This window comes from Caenorhabditis remanei, chromosome II (assembly GCF_010183535.1).
Source record: "Caenorhabditis remanei strain PX506 chromosome II, whole genome shotgun sequence".
Lineage (NCBI taxonomy): Eukaryota > Metazoa > Nematoda > Chromadorea > Rhabditida > Rhabditidae > Caenorhabditis > Caenorhabditis remanei.
This window is the reverse complement of record NC_071329.1, coordinates 19,137,805-19,159,937: the sequence shown is the minus strand read 5'-3', so window position 1 is coordinate 19,159,937 and position 22,133 is coordinate 19,137,805. Positions and strand designations below refer to the sequence as shown.

At 37.5% G+C, this 22,133-nt stretch overlaps 3 protein-coding genes across 3 annotated transcripts; all 3 read left to right on the top strand.

Annotated features, from left to right (window-relative positions):
* Positions 1-255: 255 nt before the first annotated feature.
* GCK72_007985 (uncharacterized protein) lies at positions 256-4,932 on the top strand (the record flags this gene model as incomplete). The annotated part of the gene is made up of 6 exons (XM_053726580.1): positions 256-312; positions 459-760; positions 1,341-1,494; positions 1,975-2,455; positions 3,384-3,602; positions 4,589-4,932. The coding sequence occupies 6 exons, from the start codon at positions 256-258 to the stop codon at positions 4,930-4,932; spliced, it is 1,557 nt and encodes a 518-aa protein (XP_053590774.1).
* Positions 4,933-7,185: 2,253 nt separating this feature from the next.
* Positions 7,186-8,933, top strand: GCK72_007984 (uncharacterized protein; the record flags this gene model as incomplete). The annotated part of the gene is made up of 5 exons (XM_053726579.1): positions 7,186-7,413; positions 7,836-7,939; positions 8,009-8,136; positions 8,197-8,299; positions 8,654-8,933. 5 exons carry the CDS (start codon positions 7,186-7,188, stop codon positions 8,931-8,933), a joined length of 843 nt encoding a protein of 280 aa, XP_053590773.1.
* Positions 8,934-14,730: 5,797 nt separating this feature from the next.
* Positions 14,731-22,088, top strand: GCK72_007983 (uncharacterized protein; the record flags this gene model as incomplete). Its single annotated transcript, XM_053726578.1, has 14 exons — positions 14,731-14,819; positions 14,930-15,048; positions 15,500-15,645; positions 15,692-15,789; positions 16,591-16,942; positions 17,623-17,754; positions 17,838-18,044; positions 18,753-18,881; positions 18,933-19,023; positions 19,075-19,211; positions 19,384-19,602; positions 20,167-20,507; positions 21,113-21,240; positions 21,877-22,088. 14 exons carry the CDS (start codon positions 14,731-14,733, stop codon positions 22,086-22,088), a joined length of 2,400 nt encoding a protein of 799 aa, XP_053590772.1.
* Between the last annotated feature and the right edge of the window lie 45 nt (positions 22,089-22,133).

Here is a 22,133-nt window from a genome sequence, read left to right as displayed (position 1 = left end):
CCTGCTTCCTTCGTTTTTGAGCAGTTGGTATCGTTATTTCAATGAATTGCTCCCACAGTAACCCATAAAATGTGATTTTTCTATAATAAAATGAGTTTTTGAGTGGATTTTTACAACAAATTTGGATTTCTCGTCATTTTTCAGATCTAAGGACGTTTTTTTTTGGAGAATCTGTGCATGTTTTCGTAAGATATGATGTTTGCAATTCTGAAGCAGTCTGAAGTTTTCTGTCTGTCTGTCAGTTTATCCACATCAATGTTACTTAAGACATCTGGACAAACCGAGCACACCGACAGACAAGAACTTTCCGCTGTTTTTTGGACCATTAAACATTTTTTTGAGTCTCTGTACGTCCAGATGTCCGCAATTATTTGAATTTCTTTTTCTACTTTTCTCTCGTTTTTTTTCTGAAAATTCATTCAATTATAACTAATTTCAGAATTCCACCACTAGACTAGATTCCCCCTTTCCCTCCCGCACCAGCTCACACAGTGCATCACTCGACGCAACCATCCGGGTCACGTGAACGGTCTCGTAGTCCGCTGCTGGCCGGTGGCGGCGTCGGCCAGTATGAGACCGTTCCGTGTCAACCGTCCTCCTCATCCGGTGGAGCAGCACAACAATATCAGCCACCAATTCACATAGAAGTCTCCGTCGATTTCACGCGCCCGGATGGACAGAGGACACGCCCACTTTTAGTCGAGAATCGGAGGTTGTATGTTGATGAGCATTACATATCTGTATGGAGTCCCGTGTTACGGTGAGTTGTTTCAATTGGCTCTATTTCAGTTTAAATGTCCCTTAAAAAATTTAAGCGTCGTTTGGGGTCCTAAAAGAGATAAGGACGTGATTTATATCATTGAGAAGCTGAAAAAAACGCTAATCCCAAATATATATTCATTTTTTGCCTTCGACTCCTGATATACGAGAAAAACAAGGTCAAAGTTCTGTTTGTTTACCTTTTTAACACGAAAAAAAAAATTCAAAACTTTTTTGGCGTGTCAGAAAGGAATTTTCCAAACTTTGATCTTGTTTTTCTCGAATACCAGGCTTTAAGGGCAAAAACTGGATTCATATTTCGAATCAGCGTTTTTTCAGTTTTCTAATCGTATAGACCGTGTCTCATAACTCCGCGATGACCTTCTCTGGTAAGAAATGTTTAGACGTCCGAATACAACATTAAAACGTCCCTTGAACACTGAAAAAAAGCAGAAGCTTACTCTGGCACCTGTGAGAAATGATTACCTAAAACCATAAAGATCATTTTTTAAAAAACAGGGTTTACCTTTATGTACCCCTTTAAACCAGTATATTTTCATATATTTTCCACATATTTCCAGAGCGTGGTGCGTCGAGTGTCCCGACCGTGAACTGATCCTTGCCAACGTCCAATATGAGCACGTGTTGGAGATGTTGGAATGTATTCATCCGACATACAAGGCTGTCGATGATCAATCAGTTCATATACTCCTCCCATTAGCTTATGATTATCAGGTAATGGTCTCTAAAAATGAAAAAGAAAATTTGCGTTATTTGTTGCTGCAATTTTACCTTTTTAGGAGTCTAGGGCGCCATTGCCGCGTTTTTAATCAATTTTGACTAAGTTTGACAAGTCAGTCTGGCGTGCCTTTGACGCGTTTTTACCAGTTTTTACTAAATTTCAACTGTCTGGCGTGCCTATGAAACGGTCCTGACCAAATTTAATCAACTTTAAACAGTTTGGCGCACCTGAGACGCGTTTAATGGTTTATGCAATTCTTACCTTTTTTTAGGAGTCTAGGGCGCCTTTGGCGCGTTTTTGAATGATTTTGATTAAACCTAAATGATCTGGCGCGCCTTTGACGAGTTTTAATTCAAATTTTGCAAATTTCAAGGAATCTGGTACACCGCAGACCCGTTTTCAAGCAAAATTGAATTGTCAGGCGTGCCTTTGACGCGTTTTCCACTAATTTCCAATTTTTCCCCAATTTTCAGATGGAAGGACTGCTGCACCGTTGCGAATGTTTCCTAATCAGTCATAATTTGCCGTTTCTAGAAAAAGTATGGATAGCAGATAGATACAAATTGAATCGATTACTAGTCCTATGTCTACGAGAGATGCGTCCGAATAGTAAAGTAGATTTGAATGGATCGAGATATTATGCACTGTCGGATCGAGTGAAGGTACTTCTCCTCGAGAGACTACACGGTGCGGCGGCGCCCGAGGAGATTCTGGAGCCACCGTTGGATTTGGAGCCCTATCAACGACAGTCCGATGTGAATTTTGCGGCGGTTAGGGCGAAAACCGGACGGTTGTATTATGTGAATCCGTATTATATGGCCGCGTGGAGTAATGTGTTCGAGGAGAAGTTGCTGGGCACATCGAGTGGTGTCGAGGAGATGTTCTGTCCGTGTACACATGAAGAGTTGAAAGCTTTCCTTATGGCTATACATCCACCCCAGTTGAGGATTAATGGTCAGTGACGGGCGATGGAAAATGTATAAATTAATGTGAAAATGTTAGATTTTGTACATCAGTAATATTGCGGAAACGTGCTCCGTCGCACAACGGTGTCAAAAAAGATTTGAAGTGGGATATTTAGTACTACATACTTTCCAATAGGGAGTTTGACCCCAATATTTCTGAGGTTTTCACAAAAATTGGACATTCTGAGCTTTTAATCAAAAAATATGAAAATTCTGAGTTTTTTAACTTAAAATCCGTCTTTTAGCTTGTAAACGAGGGATCCCGAGTCGAGATGGAGTTACAGGTTGAGATATACATCACTAGAACGGAAATTTTGCGCTGATTTCAAATCTGTATTCTGTTTTTGCTAAACAATCTCGTGAAAAAAGTTATTCGCATTTTTGTGGCTTCTCAGTGCAAAAATGAGCATTCAAGGCTCCGAAAATTAACGTTTTTCATATTTTTTCCAAATTTTTTTGTGTTGTACGTGTATTTCCAATCATGAAGATCGTATTGTTTGTGTTGGAACTATAGAAAATTTTCAGACAATTTTTTTGTAGATGCGTCATTTTTGAAAATTTAAGAAGTTCCACAAAATTTTTTCTGAAAATAAATCCTGAAATCAAACTATGCCAAAATCATCTTTACATCCATACTTATACGAACAACACAAAAAAATTTGAAAAAATATGAAAAACGTTAATTTCGGGAGTCTTGAAATTTCTCATTTTTGCACTGAGAAGCTACAAAAACGCAAATAACTTCTTTCATGAGATCGTTCTGCAAAAACAGAATACATATTTAAAATCTGCGCAAAATTTCCGTTCTAGTGATGTATATCTCGACCTGTAACTCCATCTCGACTCGGGATCCTTCCCTAGTGAGCCAATCTCAACCAATCCCAACCGACCTTAATACTCAAAAGTCATACTTCCAGAAACCAACATCGGCCCAATCCTAATGTCAGCGTGCAAAATGGAATCACCAGCCCTGCTCCGTAAATGTGCGAATCTCCTCCTCTCTCCACACACTCAATTATCCGTCTTCGTAAGGTTATCCCTTCTCGACAGGTGTTTTCTTCACGAGATGCTTCCACAATGTCTTCAAATGGTAGTACGACCCGAGAATCTGATTCAGATGACACAACAGACAACTTGTGAGCTTCTTTTGTGTGCTGGGAAAACTTTCAAAAATAAACCAAAAATAAAACGTAAAGCGTCAAAGACGCGCCAGTTAAACAACGTTTGGGGTAAAATTGTTAGGTCTGGCGCGCCGTTGACGCGTTTTGAGCTGTTTCACTAGTTTATAATCATCTAAGTCCCGAGTTTTATATATTTTTTCAAGTTTTTGAGCCGATTTTTTCAAATTTCTGCATCTGGACTCATTTTTAGTGTCTGGCGCACCGCTGACGCGTTTTTTTGCATTCTAACCAGTTTTTTGGCTCTGAAACTTGATAAAAACTTTTTTACTCTAACTTTTTACTTTCTCATCAATTTCTTGAGTCTGGCGTACCTTTTCCAAAGACTATTAGCAAATTTTGCCTCATCGCGCCGGAGGTGCGCCAGACTTTTCTCTTACTTTGGATTCTAGACCGATTTCTACCGTAGTTTTATCATTTTTCACCAAAAATCTTGATTTCTAGACTGATTTACCGGGTTTTTAACATATTTTTCATATTTTTTTTGAGAACAACTCAAATTCACCTAAAGTTTGGCTATCCTTGGCGCGTTTTTTTTTCAACCAGAGCGCTATCAACAATGTTCAATGCAAAATTTAAATGGCTCGTTTTAAATCAAAATTTCAACAAAAAATGAAAAAAAAATCGTTTTTTCAAGTGTAAAAACTAGTTTTTGTGTGTTTTTGTCATCTGGCGCAGCTTTGGCGCGATTTGAATCAAAACTTCAACTATTGTGTGTTAATTCCTTGTAAAAACTCAAATTTACTAGTTTTTTGCATTTCTGACGTCTGGTGCACTTTCAGCGCGTTTTCGTACGGTTTCTTATACTTTGAAAAAAATAGCCAGTAAACTTGAGTATTTATGAGAAATGCCTTAGTTTGAGTAGACTGGGGTGCCGTTGGCGCGTTTTTTTCCAATCTAGAAGCGCTATAAAGTGCACTAACAGCCCAATTCGAAAATTCCAGACGATTGCCTGTCGACCCGAGCAAAAGCTGCAATGATGGACCGTTTGGGTGTCCTCCTTGACAATCCGGGTCTCCAATCCCATCACTGTACCCGGTGCAAAGCGACCAACACGTGTGGATCGGTCACCTGGATGTGTCCGCAGTGTAAAACCTACTCGACGGACACCTCCCTGATGCGAAACACCACAAATAATGTGTCGACGACGACGACGACTGGTGGGGGTACTGGTACAGTAACCCAGTACGGTACATCAACTGGAATTGGAGGAGGTACAGTAACCCAGCACCAGGGATACGGTACCACTTCAGTGAGTGGTACGATAGGCGGAATGATGAATCGATGATAGTAGTTATTTAATTAATTAATTGTAATTATAATTATATAAAACAGATTTAATTATTATATTCATATGTTTATTCACTTTTATAACCAACTTCCAAAATCTTTCAGAAAATTCTGCCACTTTTTAAAATGTTTTTTTCTTTTTTATTTGACAGCTTTCAGACGCCTTTTTCAACAAGAGTAATAATAAATTATTTGGATTTTTTAATTTCTATTTTAAAGTTCGATAATTTTCACCTCCAACTTGTCCACGAGAAGTACACACGTTATCACCTTGGTTTTAGCCAGTTTCAGTCAATTTTTGCGGATTCTTAAATAGAAAATTGCCAATTTGAACGATTTACAACGTTTCAGTATCTGAAAATCACGGAAATTACAAAAAACCAGGAAATAGTTGAAAAAAAACAACATTAAAAAAAATTTACACTCGCAACTTGTCCACGAGGAGTACACGAAACTCTCGCGCTGGAATTTTCTATAAATTGCACCATAGGAACTCTCAGACACGATGAGTTCAAAAATTTAACTAATTTTCTGTTTTGAATTATGGAAATTGAAATATAGACCGTTAACGGCAGGAAACTTTTTAAGCTAAAATTCCAGAAGATTTCAAAAAACAACTGAAAAATGACCAAAAACTCGAAAATTCGAAATATCTCAGCGCCCAGCATCGATAGCAACCAATACAAATTGTATTATGTTAGATGTTCTATCTATTTATAATAATCACCAGTCTGCACGCGACACCGACGCGCCAGAACTTTACTGTATCCTGAATTACGGTAGTACATCAAGAATAATCCTCAAAATCCATCAATTTTGATCGGAAACCAGCTAATTTCACTCTCTAATCTTTATTTTTAAGTTGCCAGAACACCAAACCAAGATTTTCGAGTTCTCCGGAAAATTCCTCGAATTTTACATCCCATATTGTCATATTTCTGACCAGTTTCAAGTTGGTGGTCTAGAAATCCAAAAATTTGGAATTCTATTCCACCTATAGATTCCCATAGATTTAGACCGTTTTTGATAGATTTTTTGAGATTTGGGGTCAATTTTCAATATCTGATTTGATTTTCCTACGAAAATCTCCAAATTTCCGAATATTTCCAGCTAATCCAAGTTTGTTGTCCAATTAATCAGTTCCAAGTTGGACTTCCAACCAAATGTAAACTACACGTCATGTGGTATATGTGTCATCTTTTCCATCCTTCTTCCTCCACTTTCTAATTGTATACAATATCCCCTTCCCTCCTTGTATCCACTTAACACAACCCTTCCATAGCTAAAACTGGCTTTTTCTTGTTCTCTCAGCCATGGTCATTCATCCTTATCCCTCTCCATCCTCTCTAACACCTTTTCTCTTTCTCTCTTCTTGTCTTCTGGTGGCATCAGGAGGAGAGGGAGGAATATATCACACTTTTACATCAAGCTGATTTTTTATTGGATTGGTGGTTTTTGAGGTTTTTGAGGTTTTTGAGGTTTAGAAATCAATTTTTCAGACCTTTTTCACCAAAAATCCGTGTTCCTACTATTGTTACCCAATTTGTGCGCCAGACTTTTCTCTTGCTTTTAGGAATAGATTCTGGACCAGTCTCTGCCGTGATTTCAAAATTTTTTAAACCAAAATATTGATTTCTAGAAAGTTCTCTGTTCAAAATGAGCAATTTTGAGGGTTTTGGAGCTAGAATTGAGTGATAATCAATGTCAACGTGACACAATTCCAAAGTTGCATTAATGTGCCGTATTATTAAATATGTATATATATATATATATATATGTATATAAATTAATGTGATGAAAGATGAGATCTTATCTAATTTGTGAGATTTGGCAGAAAAATTGTGTTTTTCTCGTGAAAAATATGTTAAACACTGGTAAAATAGTCTAGAAATTAAGTTTTTGGATAGTATTCGGTCTAGAATCCGCGGCTTATTAACGACTAGCCATCCGGCCCGTATTAGGTTTTCAGATATAAAACTCGCCGAGATCTACATTTTGGTACATTTTGAGATCATGGTATTAAAGGTTCAAACACGTCACGCGCCGACCCGTGATGGCCCTGTTTGCAAGTATGGTATAACTTCATTCACATAATCTTCCAGATGTATTTTTGGACTTGTGAGCGCCTGTCTTCCTGATTTTTTTCTGTAAATGTTTTTGTGCATTCTCAAACTGTATCTTGTAATTTTCTACCGTTTTCACCAATTTCAGTTTTAGTTTTTTCTTCAATTTTTCAGATCATCCCTTTCAAATGATTATTCAAACACTGCTCCTGCTCCCCCTCATCTCGTGTGACTTCTCTCCCCATTTCCGTAAATTTCTTCATGACAGTTATGGAATTGCCATAACTGACATGTTGGAGAGGACGGATCTCGGGATGGATGCGTCGTTTGGAGGGAAAGATAGTGCAGCGGATGTTCCACGGAATCAGGCAGTGATTATAGTGCACGGAATCACTAATAAGGCTTCCAGGTTTGCGGTAAGTTATTTTTTTTGCATCAAAAGCGAACCAGACAGTTTAGAAAGCCAAAAAACTACATTTTGAATGGAAAAATGCATCATAGGCGCCCCAGAAATGCTTTTAAACCTGTTTTTTTTTGCTTTTTTTTGGAAAACGCGTCAAAGGCGCACCAGACAGTTCAGAAAGCTTTAAAACATTGAAATGAGGTGCACCAGACTATGGTTACCTCTAGAATTGAGAAAACGCGTCAAAAGCGCGCTAGACAGTCCGAAAATCATTTTGAATTAAAAAACGCGTCAAACGCGCACCAGACAGTCGTGAAAACCGACAATCCTTTCGAATTGAAAAACGCGTCATAGTCGCGCCAGAACCAACTTTTTTGCAATTTTTTGGAGAAACCGCTCCAAAGACGCGTCAGTACCTATATTTCAAATTTCCAGGGCACCGCCGCATTCCTAAAATCGAAAGGATACAAAAATGCGGAAATTTATGGAACGACGTGGGGAGACGGTGGGGCGGCCGGTGGGATTGGTGGAGATGAAGTGTAATTATGTGAAACAGATTAGGTAGGTGGATTACTGTAGCTTCATACTGTAATATTGATTTTTTGCAGAGCGATGATAATTGCAGTCCGACAGTATACCGGACAACAGGTCGACGTGATCGGCTACTCGATGGGAGCGCCGTTGGCGAGAAAGGCGATTTTGGGAGGACAGTGTGTTGATACGAGAGAGATTTTGGGTAGGTGACGGACATCTGGATATGTGGAGAGACAGACAGAAAAATGTAAATCTTTTTCAGGTGCTCCTTTAACCGAACTGGTGGATACATTCCTCTCCGTTGCCGGTGCGAATTACGGAAGTGTTTTGTGTATTGTGCCGGTTCCTGTTGGCACGTGTAATAAGTCAGTTTTTTTTTAAATATTAGTTTGTAATCAAACTAGAAATAACCGAGGTATGATGGAAAGTGCGATTTTGGATGTTTGGGTTACTGTAGTTGTCGTGGAGAGACCTAACCTAGACATTATTATACTTTTCTGCGAGCTGAGACCACGGTCATTCTGAAAATGTTACTTTTAATTAGTTTTAACTTATAATAACAAAATTACGACAATTTTTTCTTTTGGGATTTTCGAAAATTTTCGCATAACTCACTCAATTTTTTTAATTTTTCGCTGATTTTTAGCTTTTCTGAAAGCTCACGACTTGCTGAATTCAAAAAATTCAAAAAATGTCATAAAATTCTAAATCTTTTCCAGACGAAACGGCCTCCATTGTGACTCGGAATTCCTCAATGACATAAATAACCAACAGCGATACGAAGGGTCTCACACGTTCTCCATATTCTCGACTGCCGATGAGAAAATTGGATTCCGTTCGTGTGGTCGACCAGTGTCTCCGATCAGAGGAGGTACTGGATTCGTGAAAAGAGACGGGTTGAATCATGACCAATTGATGGACACAACTCATCCATTACAGAGGAATTTCATACTGTATCATTCGCCGAAAGCGCCGAAACATAATCGATATTTGTTGTAAATTATTAAAAATGAGTTTTTGAAAATAAATTATGTAAAAATTGAAAAACGGTATTTTTTCGTTATTCAAAACTAATCAGTTTACGGTAGGTTACTGTAACTACAAGAATTCTTCAAATACGCCGAAGGTACGCCAGTGTTTTACAAGATATTTTTCTGTAATCAAACCTCAAATAAGATTACTGTAAACGGGACAAAAGCGCGCCAAACTTTAAAAAATGCAAAATTTGAGAGCTAACTCTCAAAAATTGGGTTTTGACTGATTTTAACTAAAAATTGAGTTGCAAGTACGAAACATTCGATTTTCAAGTGATTAAAAAATTTAAATTGCTGAAAATTTGCCAGTATACTTAATGAGACATGCTGACATTGTTTCATTGTTTCCACACCATTTCAGCTATTCTGAGCGGTTTTCTATTAAATAATGTGCTGAAGGTTTTTAACCGTATTTTTCGCAAAAAAAAACTAAGTTTTTTCTCAAATTTTCCAACACAAAATAGATATAATCTCATTTTCTTTCATCACACAGACATTTATATAAATATATTGAATAATAAAGTAAACAAGTTCCCCCTCTCTCACCTATATAAACATCATTTTCCCTTCTTCTCCTCTCTGTCCTTTCATAACAATACATTTCAATTCGATTTCACCTCTTATTTACCAGTGTCACAGTACAAATATTTTTAAATTTGAAATGTTTTCATTTTTTGCAAAAAAAGGTGAATTTAGGATTTTTGACTATTTTTGATAAAACATTCGAAAAAAAAACTATTTTTACCATCTTTTTACCAAAAAATTCTGCATTTTCCGACCCAAACCTGTGACGCGCCCGAGGCGCGCCAGACTTTTCTCTTACTTTTGATCGTAGACCAATTTCTAACGTATTTTCATCATTTTTTACCAAAAATATTGATTTCTGGACTATTTTACCGGTTTTTAGCGTATTTTTTTATGAAAAAAACTCATTTTTTGCACATTTAAAACATAAAAACCCAAAATTCAATTTTTCAAGCAAAAAACGCGTCAAAGGTACGCCTGACAAGTCCTGCAGCGTATTTCAACATAAAAACCAAAAATATAGATAATTAATGTCCTAAAACCCCAATTTTTAATTTAATTTTCCATTTCGATTTTCGAAAAAATTTTTGGGCCGATATTTTGCAAGTCTGTTTTATTTACCCGTCCGCCCTGTCTCCATCGGTCGTCAAAAATCAATGAAAACCATCTCCGACCGATTTCTCCCTTTTTTTCTCTCGACTCTCCTCAAATCGTACACTATTTCACTATTCCCTCACAGTCTCTCACTGTCTATGTCTCTTGTCTCCTCTCTCTCTCTCTCTATTTCTCAACCGATTATTTGCTCAAGAATCGAAGAGAGTTTTATTACCACTTACTCTCCTTTTTATATATTTTACCTTTTATTACTTTCGGTATTGAAAACATGAAAAATTCATGTTTTATGATGTAAATTACTAGAAAAATCGGGTTTTTAGGACTGTAATTACCTAAATTCGTTGTTTTTATGTTGAAATAGACCTTGTTTTAAATTGTACAACTATCTTAGAGCTGCAGGACTTGTCAAGCGTACCTTTGACGCGTTTTCATACCAAAAATTTCAATTTTTGGGTTTTAGGACAGTAATTACCTATTTTATTTCTCAATTATGTTGAAATACGTTGTCTGGCGCGCCTGAGACGCTTCTTCAGGCAATTTCGAGTGTTTTGGACCGTAACTATCTATTTTATATATAAATTGTGTTGAAATATGTTTTATTTTGCTATAAATGACTCAGCTGCAGAATTTGTCGCGCCTTAGACGCGTTTTAGTGAAACTTACCAAGTATCCAATAATTATGAGTATTCACCATCTATTTTATATTGTTTTTTATATGAAATATGTTTGATGACTCTCTGGCGTGCCGTTGGCGCTTTTTAAATTCTTTTATAAATGACAAGTAGTTATTATTAACTTACATACCTTATTAGGGAGTTTCCCTCAAGTTTATTACTATTTTCGCAAGAAAATTGGGATTTCACAACCTATTTCACATATTTTATGTGTTTTTTCTAGTATGACGCATCTCTGTTCATTATCAGAATGTTTTTGATAATTTTTTGTTTAAAAACTCAAGAAACAGCTTTGATTTTCAATGTAGCTCTCCTAGAAACCGAAACGTTTTTGTCTGGCGCGCCTTTTTCCGTTTTTCATCTGATTTTTAGATTTTCTGCTTTAAAATATCGCAAGACCTTCTCTAGTCTGTTCAGAAATTGTCTCAACTTTTCCAAAAGTAATAAAAATGTACAGTACCGGACAAAAAGCTATCGGGTGTGTCATGGTATTACTTATTGTCCCATCAAGTAGATTTTTAATGGATCATACAGATCAAAAGTAGAGCTCCATTTTTGTAGTTGACAACATTTTTGTACGGACACTCCCTAGAGAGTTATGGTCATTTTAAGACAACAGCTCAAAAATCGCACTATTTTGCACTGAAATTGGTCTATTTAAAGGAGGACTGAAGTCATATTTTTTATTATTTTAGATTATGATACTCCAGAAAATTCTGAGCAACTTTCATCATTGGAGCATGTGCTAAAAATCGCTCTAAACGGTCCAAATTCACGTTTTCCCGGCTCGGACAATATCATTTCTCAATTCCTCGTTTTTTAGACTTTTTTCGACAAAATTTCTTATATAAATTGAAAAAAAACACAATTGAAAACGGCAAAACTTGATAGCTTTTTGTCCGGTACTGTAGCATAATATTCACTTTTCAAACTACCGAACTACTAAAATCCAAATGAGCACCTTTCACTCCTACCCACTCCCCACCCACACCCACCTCGAGATAATAATGATAGGTTACACAAATCTCAAATCTCGAAAGATTGTTTAGTTTTCCTTTTCTCATATTTTTTTCATTTTTGAGCAGTGAAAAATGCTACCGTATACCCTAACCTGTTCGATATCACCTATACTGTATTGTTTTTAAGCTGAAATATGTTTTGATAGCTCTCTGGCGTACCTTTGACGTTTTTAAAGTTTTATAAATGACAAGTCGTTTATATTAACTTACATACCTTCTCAGGGAGTTCCCTCTAAGTTTATTACTATTTTTGGAATAAAATTGATATTTCACAACCTATTTCATATTTTATTTACTTTTAAAATCTGGCACATCATTGCTGACACCCTGTTTATTATCAGAATGTTTTTGATAATTTTTTGTTTGAAAATTCAAGAAGCAATCCTAATTCTCAATGTAGTTCTTCTAGAATCTGAATTTTTTGAATTTGTCTTCCGCGCCTTTTTCCTCTTTCCAAGTGATTTTCAGTTCCTACTTATTGCACGACCTTCTTTAGTCTGGCGCGCCGGAGGCGCACATCTCAAGCGCTCCATGCTTTTAGCTATTTTGTCTATCAGTTTGACTGCTCCTGAGAAATTATTTTCATTTTTGAGTTTTGCGAAGAAAAATGCTACCGTATGCCCTAACCTGTTTCATAGTCGGATTACTTCGTGTTTTCTAGTTTAGCTATCTGTAGCTCTTTCCTGTTTTTCATTGCTATCATCTCGCAGTAATTGTTATTCAGATTCGCTTTTCATCACTATATATTAATTTCCTATCGTACATATATCTATTCTCTTTTGTCCCGTCCAAAAATAACACCAGAATCAGAATCCGTCCCTTTCATTCCCATAACTAGTGATACGGTCAAACAATATCAAGAATAAGTAACAGAGTTGTCTCATCTTTTCTTTGCTGGCGCACTCTCAACGCGTTTTTTTCTAGAGAAAAGAAGTCAATTTTTGAACAATTTTTTCTGAGTAAAATAATATTTTAAAACAAAACTAATTACATATTTAGAATCTTTATAATCTTAGCTTTCAAATGGTATAAAAACCAGAATTATACAAACGGTTTATAAGAGCAATCTCAATAGGAGAAACACCATAGTTGGAGGAATCTCTTCATGCATTGACGATGGTGGATGGTCCATTGGCGTTGTTGGTCGCATATGACTTGTTGATGTGTGCAATTGAGAAGAGACTCCAGTAGGCGAAACGTAGACGATTGACTTCAGATACTGATTGATAGCAATTTGATAGCTTATGTTGACATTGAAACGTGGCAAATGTCATCTTGATAAGAGTATTTGAGTCCGTTTCACGTGGTTAGTAGGCTAGGTAATTAACCTTTGAGAGTAACAATAAATTCAGCGTTGTATATTTTATAAATTACGTGGAAATAATCTACGAGTTAGATTGTAACAGTTGTGGCAATATAGCTGGGGCTATTATTGTCACGACAACTGGAGTTTGAAAAATTAAAAAATTAGTGCAAATTTTTCTAATGTAAGCCAAATTAAAATTTTTAAACAAAACTAGTTATGTATTTAGAATCGTTGAAATTTCAGCTTTCAAATAGTATAAAAATGGTGGCCTAGAACCCCAAACTCGAAAAGTTAGCCCTGGAGTGTCAGGTTTCTCTTCCATCGTTACCTTTTGAAGCTCCGCCCCGTTTTTTTCTCTCGTTTCGTCTAGTATAAAACAAATCAGAATAGAGCTCTGCTGCTCTCGACACCTGCTGCTCCGGTGAGCTCCTTGACTACTGGTTGCTATGATAATTTTAATGTCTCCATTTCCTTCTCTCTTCTCTCTGCTCTCGTCCTCGTCTTTTCTCCCCTTGTTTTTCTATATTTCGAGCCAAATTTTTTCTTCTTTCCTCTGCTGCTCTTTTTCTCTCACTGTCTCTCTTGTTGCTCTTTCTATTTTCTCTCCCTTTCCCTTCTGACAACAATATATTTATTATTATTATTAGTTGCTATAATATCAATTATTTCCTTATTTTCTGCCGTTTCTCTTTTCTGTTTTTCGCTCAACTTTTAGTGGTGTCACATGAGAAATACAGCATTTTCCATGTGAAAAGTCTGAAAACTGAAAAAACCACTATTTTTGGGCAGGAAAAGTACATTTTCTGTGTTAAAATAATGACAATTAGGATTAGATTTATGAGAAATCAATATGTTTTAATCAAAATTTCCCTTTTTCCAAATTCTCTCAAGATCTTGGTGGCCAAAATAATATTGTTATCCACTTTTAATCAGATTTTGAATTTTTTTGTTGAAAAAATTCTGGTGTTCAACAATTCGTGTAGAATTCAATAGCTGGTTATTTAAGAACTTTGAAATTTCGAAAAATAGAGAGATATAGGTAAAAAAGACCTCCTGAATCCAATTCTGACGTTGAAATACTATTTTTGGTATATAGGGTTATCAATTTTGACGTCAAAATGAAAAGTTTTTCAAAACTTGAACTAGACAACGATAACTTTTTGCAGTTTTCTAGGTTCCAGAGCCAAAATGTTGCATTTTTGACATCAAAATCAGATTCTCCGTGTCTCTTTACCTCTATCCACTAATTTTCAGCTCGATACCCCATAATGTCGTAAAATTTGGTGCATTGTACGCAAACACCGAGTAGATCACAGTGATTGCGTACAGCACACCATATTTCACGACATTTTGAGCTAGCGAGCTGAAAATTGGTAGATAGGGGTAAAAAGACCTCCTGATTCCATTTCTGACGTTGAAAACTCCAAAAATCCTATTCTTGATTCTTAAAAACCCAATTTCAGCTCACTTATTGAATTCCTGAGCTGGTCTTAGCCGATCTCAGGCAATCTTTCTCAATCTTATAGTATCTTTTCGTATATTTTAAGTCCCTAAACTTTTTTTTTGTTTCAGAATCCCTATAATGTATACGTGAATGACTAATTAAACCCAACTGACTGAAAAATGATACACGTCGATCAACTGTATGGATACTCAATCATTGTGTTGGCCGCCGCGCCAATGGCCACACAATTGGCGATTGCTGATATACGGTAGGGAGCAAAAAAAAACCGGGTTTTAACGCTAAAATTGGTCAAAATTACTGATTTTTGGCATTAAAAAACCATTTGTCTCACTTAAAAGTCTCCAAATTTCTTTCTAGATGGATATTCTTCTACCCAATATTCGCTATCCCTGCTATCACTCTCATGATGACTATCGGACACTTATCGAAATCCGCGGCGGTTCAAACTTTCAGGAAATTGGCGCCTATCTCGGCAGGTACGGTTTCAGGAGCCTTGAAACCTAAAAATTCGGATTCTCCTTTAATTTTCCAAAGTTTTGATACCCATATTGCCCTAGTTTGGAGTGGTGACCTAACTTCCCAAATTTGTCGGATCCTAGGCCACCGATAGTTTTTGGTGTTTAACTCGGAAGGGTGAAGATATAGAAAAAAGTGGTCAACTACAAAAATGATTAGAATTTTATTTTCTATCGATTTATATATTTTTGAGTTATTTTTGTGCTGTGGCCGAGTTTCTACAACCTGTCGGGTCCTAGGCCCCTGCTTTGTTTTGGCATTTTAGACGGTCCAGAACGTTCTGAAACAGTCTAAAACTTTGAAAATCGGATTCTCCTTGCAATTTCCAAAGTTTTGATACCCATATTGCCATGGGGGCCTAACTTCCCAAATTTGTCGGATCCTAGGCCACCGGCAGTTTTCTCATTCCAGGCATCGGCTGGGCGCTCACCTGGCATGTCGCCGAGAAACTGTATTCCGAATCGCTCCGTGCCGTCCAAATGTTTCTCTACATCCTCTACTCAATCCGTCCGACACTCTCATGGGCGGTCTCTTGTGAGCACTCATTCAACTCGGAGGTACAGTAACCCCAGACTACAAACTACAAATTACTTTGAATTTCAGTACTGCCACGACTTCGATGACCCGAATGTGACAAGAACGGATGGTGGTAAGATGTATCACTATCCGGACAACTTTTGGCCAGCTCAGGAATTTAATAAGTGAGTTGAAATTGGGTTTTTGAGATGTAAGAATAGGATTTTTGGGGTTTTTAACGTCAGATTCGGACTCAGGAGGTCTTTTTACCCCTATCTGCCAATTTTCAGATCGTTATCTCGAAACGTCGTAAAATATGGTGTATTGTACGCAGTCACCGAGGTGATCGAAGTGATTGCGTACAATGCACCAGATTTTACGACATTTTGAGCTAGCGGGCTGAAAATTAGTGGATAGGGGTAAAAAACACGGGAAATTCGAATCTGAGCTCAAAAAGCAAACATTTTGAGTTTTTGAGCCGAATAAGGGTCATTAATTTGGTGTATTGTACACTCGGTGTTTGCGTACAAAACATCAGACTTTACGTCTTTTTGAGTTATCGTGCAGAAAATTGATTTCCCGACGTAAAATCACACGCTGAGTTCAAAAATGTTATTCATTTTTCATAAAAACCAGAATTTGCAGGTTCGATTTTTTGAATTCTCAAGAAAAATTCAATTTTTCTCCATTTTTTTTTGGTTTTTTAAATGAAAAATGAATGTCATTTTTGAACTCAGCGTGTGATTTTACGTCGGAAAATCAATTTTCAGCTCGAAATCTCAAAATGTCGTGAAATTTGGTGTATTGTACGCAATCACTTTGATCACCTCGGTGTCTGTGTACAATACACCGAATTCTACGACAATTTAAGATAAGGGGCTGAAAATTGGTGGCCGGGGGTAAATAGGCACGGAGAATTCGAATCTGACATTAACAATCTAAAATATTTAAATTTTTGAACCCAAATTCCACTTTCAAACGTTCAGATTCAAAATCCGTCACAACTCGATGATAACGAAGATGCCTGTAGCATGGGAACCGAATGCATGGTACCTTGGGGAGAAGGATGCTCCATTCGAATGGGGTATTCCGTCGATCCCTTTGGTCACTGGACACCTAATGACGTGGATTGTGATCTACATGGTTCTCACTAAATTCTACGACCGTCTGGGCGATATTCTTGTGAAAATCTTTATTCTGATCCCTGTCTTACTGTATATCGTTGTGATAATTGGACTCACGGGATTCGGATTTCATTTCACTACGGCCGATATTCAGAAGACTCTTGACGACATGATTATTAGTCTGGATCCACAAGATTTTTGGGCTAATATGAGGGTATGACCACTTTTTTTTTGAAATCAAGATAAATTGGGTAATTAGGATAATCAGGAACCTCTGATTAGGGTTTTGGTGTGTTTTTGAGTTTTTAGGGTATTAGGATTTTTAGAGTTTTTCCGATTTAGGGGTTTTTTTTGGGTAATTAAACCCATAGAACCCGATTTTAATGTTCAAAAATGGTTTTTTTTAACTTAGTTACATGCAAAAAACTCAATGTTTCTATGAAGTGATTTTTTTTCGTACATGCAAAACGGACCGCCGTATAACTCGCTTCAAACACAATATTATGGGATGAAAAATATACCCCGGAATTCGTGTTTTCTGATTGTGAGATTTTCTTCATTTTGTCGTAAGATCTGGTGTTTGCGGACTTTTGGCGCTACAGTAATCCGAAGACTATTTCAGATTTAAATCTAGAAATCCAGGAAAACGTCTTCCAAGGGTAATTTTACGCGCTGAAATTATAATTTAAAATTATAATAACATAATTTAAAATTACGAAATCTTTAATCATTTTCTGTGCTAAAATCGCATTTCTCGTAATTTTTTACACCGGAAACCAAATTTTCGGGCAGTTTGAAAAACTTCTGCATTTTGTCGTAAAGTGTCTGCGGACTTTTGGCACTACAGTAATTTGGGCCGGATGTACCTTCCCCTCAATCTTCCTTTTTTTCCAGGGCGCATTCCGTACCTCTCTCCTCGTCGTCGACTACTCCACCGCCTTCACCGGTTTCATTCTTTTGGCGACAAGTCGGCTAAGAAGTGGTGTCAACGGCCTAAATGCACTTATTCTGATGCCAATGATGATGGTAAGTTATTAAAAAAAAAATTTCAGAAAAAAATTTTTCGAAAAATTTTTTGCTGAAATTTTTGATTTTTTAACATTTTTCAGTGCGTCCCCACTATGCTTACATTAATCCGTTTGGGGTGTGAAGGCCACGTGGCGGATCTGCAACCCAACTACCATATCTACGCCTCTACTGAGGAGACAATCTCGTTTGATCTACTGCCTGTGTGCTTCGCCACGTCACACTTGGGTCCCGTATGGTCGACGCTCTATTTTACGGCACACTATTTGTATAGCTCGTTGGGACCAATGGTAAGAACATTTTTGGTTTCTGACAAGCCTTTTGCACTGGCAGATGTAAGAAAAATTTGAAAAAAAAAGTATTTTGAAAAAAATTGAATTTTTCTTGAAAATTCCGAAAATCGAGTCTGCAAATTTTGGTTTTCATGAAAAATGAACAACATTTTCAAATTCAGCGTGTGATTTTACGTCGGGAAATCAATTTTCAGCTCGATATCTCAAATTGTCGTAAAATTCGGTGTTTTGTACGCAATCACCAAGTGTCTGCGTACAATGCACCAGATTTTACGGCATTTTGAGCTAGCGAGCGGAAAATTGATGGTTAGGGGTAATAAGACACGGAAAATCCGAATCTGACAATGAAAATTCAAAAAGCTGAAGTGTTATACTTCAAAACTTTGAAAATGTTGAAAATCCCTCTGATTCGGCTCCAAAAACTCTAATTTTTTGCTTTTTTTAGCTCAAAATCGGATTCTCCGTGCTTTTTTACTTCTATGCCCCAATTTTCAGCTCGCTAACTCAAGATGTCGTAAAATCCTGTGCATTGTACGCAACCACTTCGATCACCTCGGTGTCTGCGTACAATGCACAAGATTTCACGACATTTTGTGATAGCGAGCTGAAAATTGGTGGATAGGGGTAAAAAGCCATTTTGAAGCCGAATCTGACATCAAAAATGTGAAATTCTGATTCCAAAAGGCTCAAAACTCAAATTTTCAGCTGATCTACACCACATTCATCTACCAATCCTTCATCGACGACTTCCCCATCGTTCAAAACTCTCCAAAACAGTGTATCGGAATGATAGCCCTCGCCTTCTTCATCCCATCACTAGTACTCTACATGCCGGTACAGTAACCCTACAGTAGTCTTACAGTAATCCAAAAAAAAAATTTCCAGCTCGGCTCAAAAATCGCCACATTCTTCCGCTACATCTCGCAAACCTCGTTCACCGACATCACAATTTTTATTTTGGTCTTTTTTGTATACGGTAGGTACAGTACTCTCCGTAAATCCACACAACCTACCGTAATCCCTTCAGGATGGCACAAAATCGAGCAGGACGTGCTGATGACGTCACCAAGTACGACGCGGCCATCGATTCTCGAGTATTTCATCCATCCGACTAGTCCGATTTGGACCACTTTGCAGTTCACAGTGGTCCCCATGTTGCTATGTGTAAGCTACAGTAACCCGTAGATCAAAAAATCAGTAGATCAAAAATTAAAATCGCTATAACTTTTTAATATAAAGAGATACAGTTTTTCGTCAAGAGACAAAAATGATCAGCATAAAATTCTCTACATAACTGTCTAAACAAATTTCAAAAAATTCAGAAAAAATTTTTTAGGCCAAATTTGCCGGTGTCTTTGATTTCCTCCGGCGCGGGCACGATGTTCATCAACATGTTGCTGTGGGCGTGGCCTTCCTGCCGATTCCTCAGTGGCCGCGATTTTTGATTGGATACATGATCATGTTCGCTCCATTGATAATTATGTTGATTGGCGCCGCACTTACAGTATACCAGATGGTGGTGAAGCATGGATTGACGTGGAAGGACACTTGGAAGGTGAGTAGGAGAGAAATGGATTGCAGATTTGGATTCAGCGTGCCAGTTTACCCCTGGGAGACTTTTTTGTGGACCTCTAGCATTAAATTTGAATTTTTGGGTTACTGTAGCGCCAAAAGTCCGCAGACACTTCACGACAAAATGCAGAAATTTTTAAAATTGTCTGAAAACTTGCTGCCAGGGTTAAAAATTACCGTAGAACCTTATTTTGACGTCAAAAACAGTCCTGGGCTCCTATTTTTCGAGTTATGACGTTCTTTAGGAGTAAAGGATCCGTTTCTGTCGAAAAACTTTGCCCAACACTATTTTTAATGGCAGATTCAAATTCAGCGCATCAATTTACCCCCAGGAAATTTTTTTCTGGATTTCTAGCGCTTATTTTGAATTTTTGGGTTTTTGGGTTACTGTAGCGTCAAAAGTCCGCAGACACTTTACGACAAATTGCAGAAATTCTTGAAATTGTCTGAAAACTTGGTTACCGGGGTAAAAAATGACAAGGAATCCGAATTTCACACTCTCCGAGCTTCAAAACTTTTTTACTTCCAACAAATTTCCAACTTCCAGCCTTCGCCCGACTGGATGTCTCACGCATCGGTCAACCCGAATAAGCCACGTGTCCACTCATTGGCTTACGGTATTCTAAGTCGTTTGGTGTTCAAAAAGATCTCATATAAAACTGGCATGTTCTCTCTCTGGCTGTTCGAATCGTTCATCGGAATCCTCTTGGTTGTTTTGTTCTTTTTGAATACGGTCATGATTTCCACTGGTCTCCATGAATCTGGATACCCGGGAAATGTGGCAAACGAGTATCGAAGTGCCATGTTGCTTATTCTGGTGTTACTTCATATTTGGGCATTAGTCGACATGCGGAAAGCTCAACAATATGCACAAATTGATGGAGAGAGGTAAGTTTTGTCTGATTTTCAATGATTTTTTCGAGAAAATAACGTCAGAATCGAACTCTCCGTGTCTTTTTACCCCTATCCATCAATTTTTAGCTTGATATCTCGAAATGCCGTAAAATCTGATGTATTGTACGCAAACACCAAGTAGATCACAGTGATTGCGTACATAACACCAAATTTTACGACATTTTGAGCTATCGTGCTGAAAATTAGTGAGTAGGGGTAAAAAGACATGGAGAATCCGATTCTGAACTGAAAAGTGCTTAAAATTTGAAATTTTGAAGCCGAATTAGAGACATTTTCAACATTTTCAAAGTTTCGAAGTCTACAACTTCGAACTTTTGAGTTTTTGACGTCAGATTTGAATTTGGGGTGTCTTGTTACTCCTATCTACCAATTTTCAGCTCGTTATCTGAAATTTTCGTGAAATTTGGTGCATTGTACGCAAACACCGAGTAGATCACAGTGGTTGCGTACAATACACCGAATTTTACGACATTTCGAGATATCTAGCTGAAAATTGGTGGATAGAGGTAAAAAGACACAAAGAATCCAATTCTGAACTTTAAATTTTGAAAAAATATCAACAAAAAAAAAATTTTCAGATTAAATTTCTACATCGCCGTTGCCACCATGGAAATGGCAATGCTCAATGGCTATATGTGGATGTATGCAGAGGATCATGATTTCGGGACGGATCTGCCGCCGCTCTTGTTCTTGTTGGGTAATACAGGTGAGTTTGGAAATAAAAAAATGAAAGAAATTTCAAAATAGGCAAAGTTTCACTATCAAAATGGGATTTCCTCCGATTTGCCGGTGTCTGGGGTGAATTTTGATAACAAAATTGAATTCAGCATGAGATTTTACCCTGGGACAGCTTGTTTCTGGATCCCTAGTGATTTATTTGAGTTTTAAGTTACTGTAGCGCCGATTGTGTCCCGAATCGAAACCACCATATCTTACGACAAAATGCACAGAAACTCCTGAAAATCGTCACCAGACCTAAAAAATAACGGGAAATTTGACTTCAGCGTCAAAAACTAGCCTAGTCCACATTTTATTAAAGAAAAACACTTTTTATGGGTTACGGTAGCTCCAATATTGTGCATACACCATATCTTAAGACAAAATGCACAGATTCTCTAGAAATACGTTTCTAGGATCAAAATCAATGCGGAAATCGAATTCAGCGTCAAAAACTACTCTAGACCTCATTAAACCGAGAAAAATCGCTTTTTAGTGGTCCTCATGGGTTACTGTAGCTCTAAAACAGTGCATACACCATATCTCACGACAAAATGCTCAGATTCTCTAGGAAAACGATTCTAGGATCCCAGACCTTATTTTCCCATCAAAATCCCAATTTTAGTGATCCGTGGTTCGTGTATCCTCCTGGCGATCGCCATCCGTGCCCACTCCATCGAACACAGTCGCCCATCGAATACCCGGGAGGCGTCAGAAGTGGATCCAGAAGACTTGGCACGTGGCAATCGACAAGCCGGCGAAGTGAGCGGAGTCGACGGTGAAGACGATGAGGATGACGACGATTCTCCGGTGATTTTTGATCTGGCTCATGTTTAGTGATCTTTTTTGTGATTTTTTTGTATGTATAATATATTTTTTTGT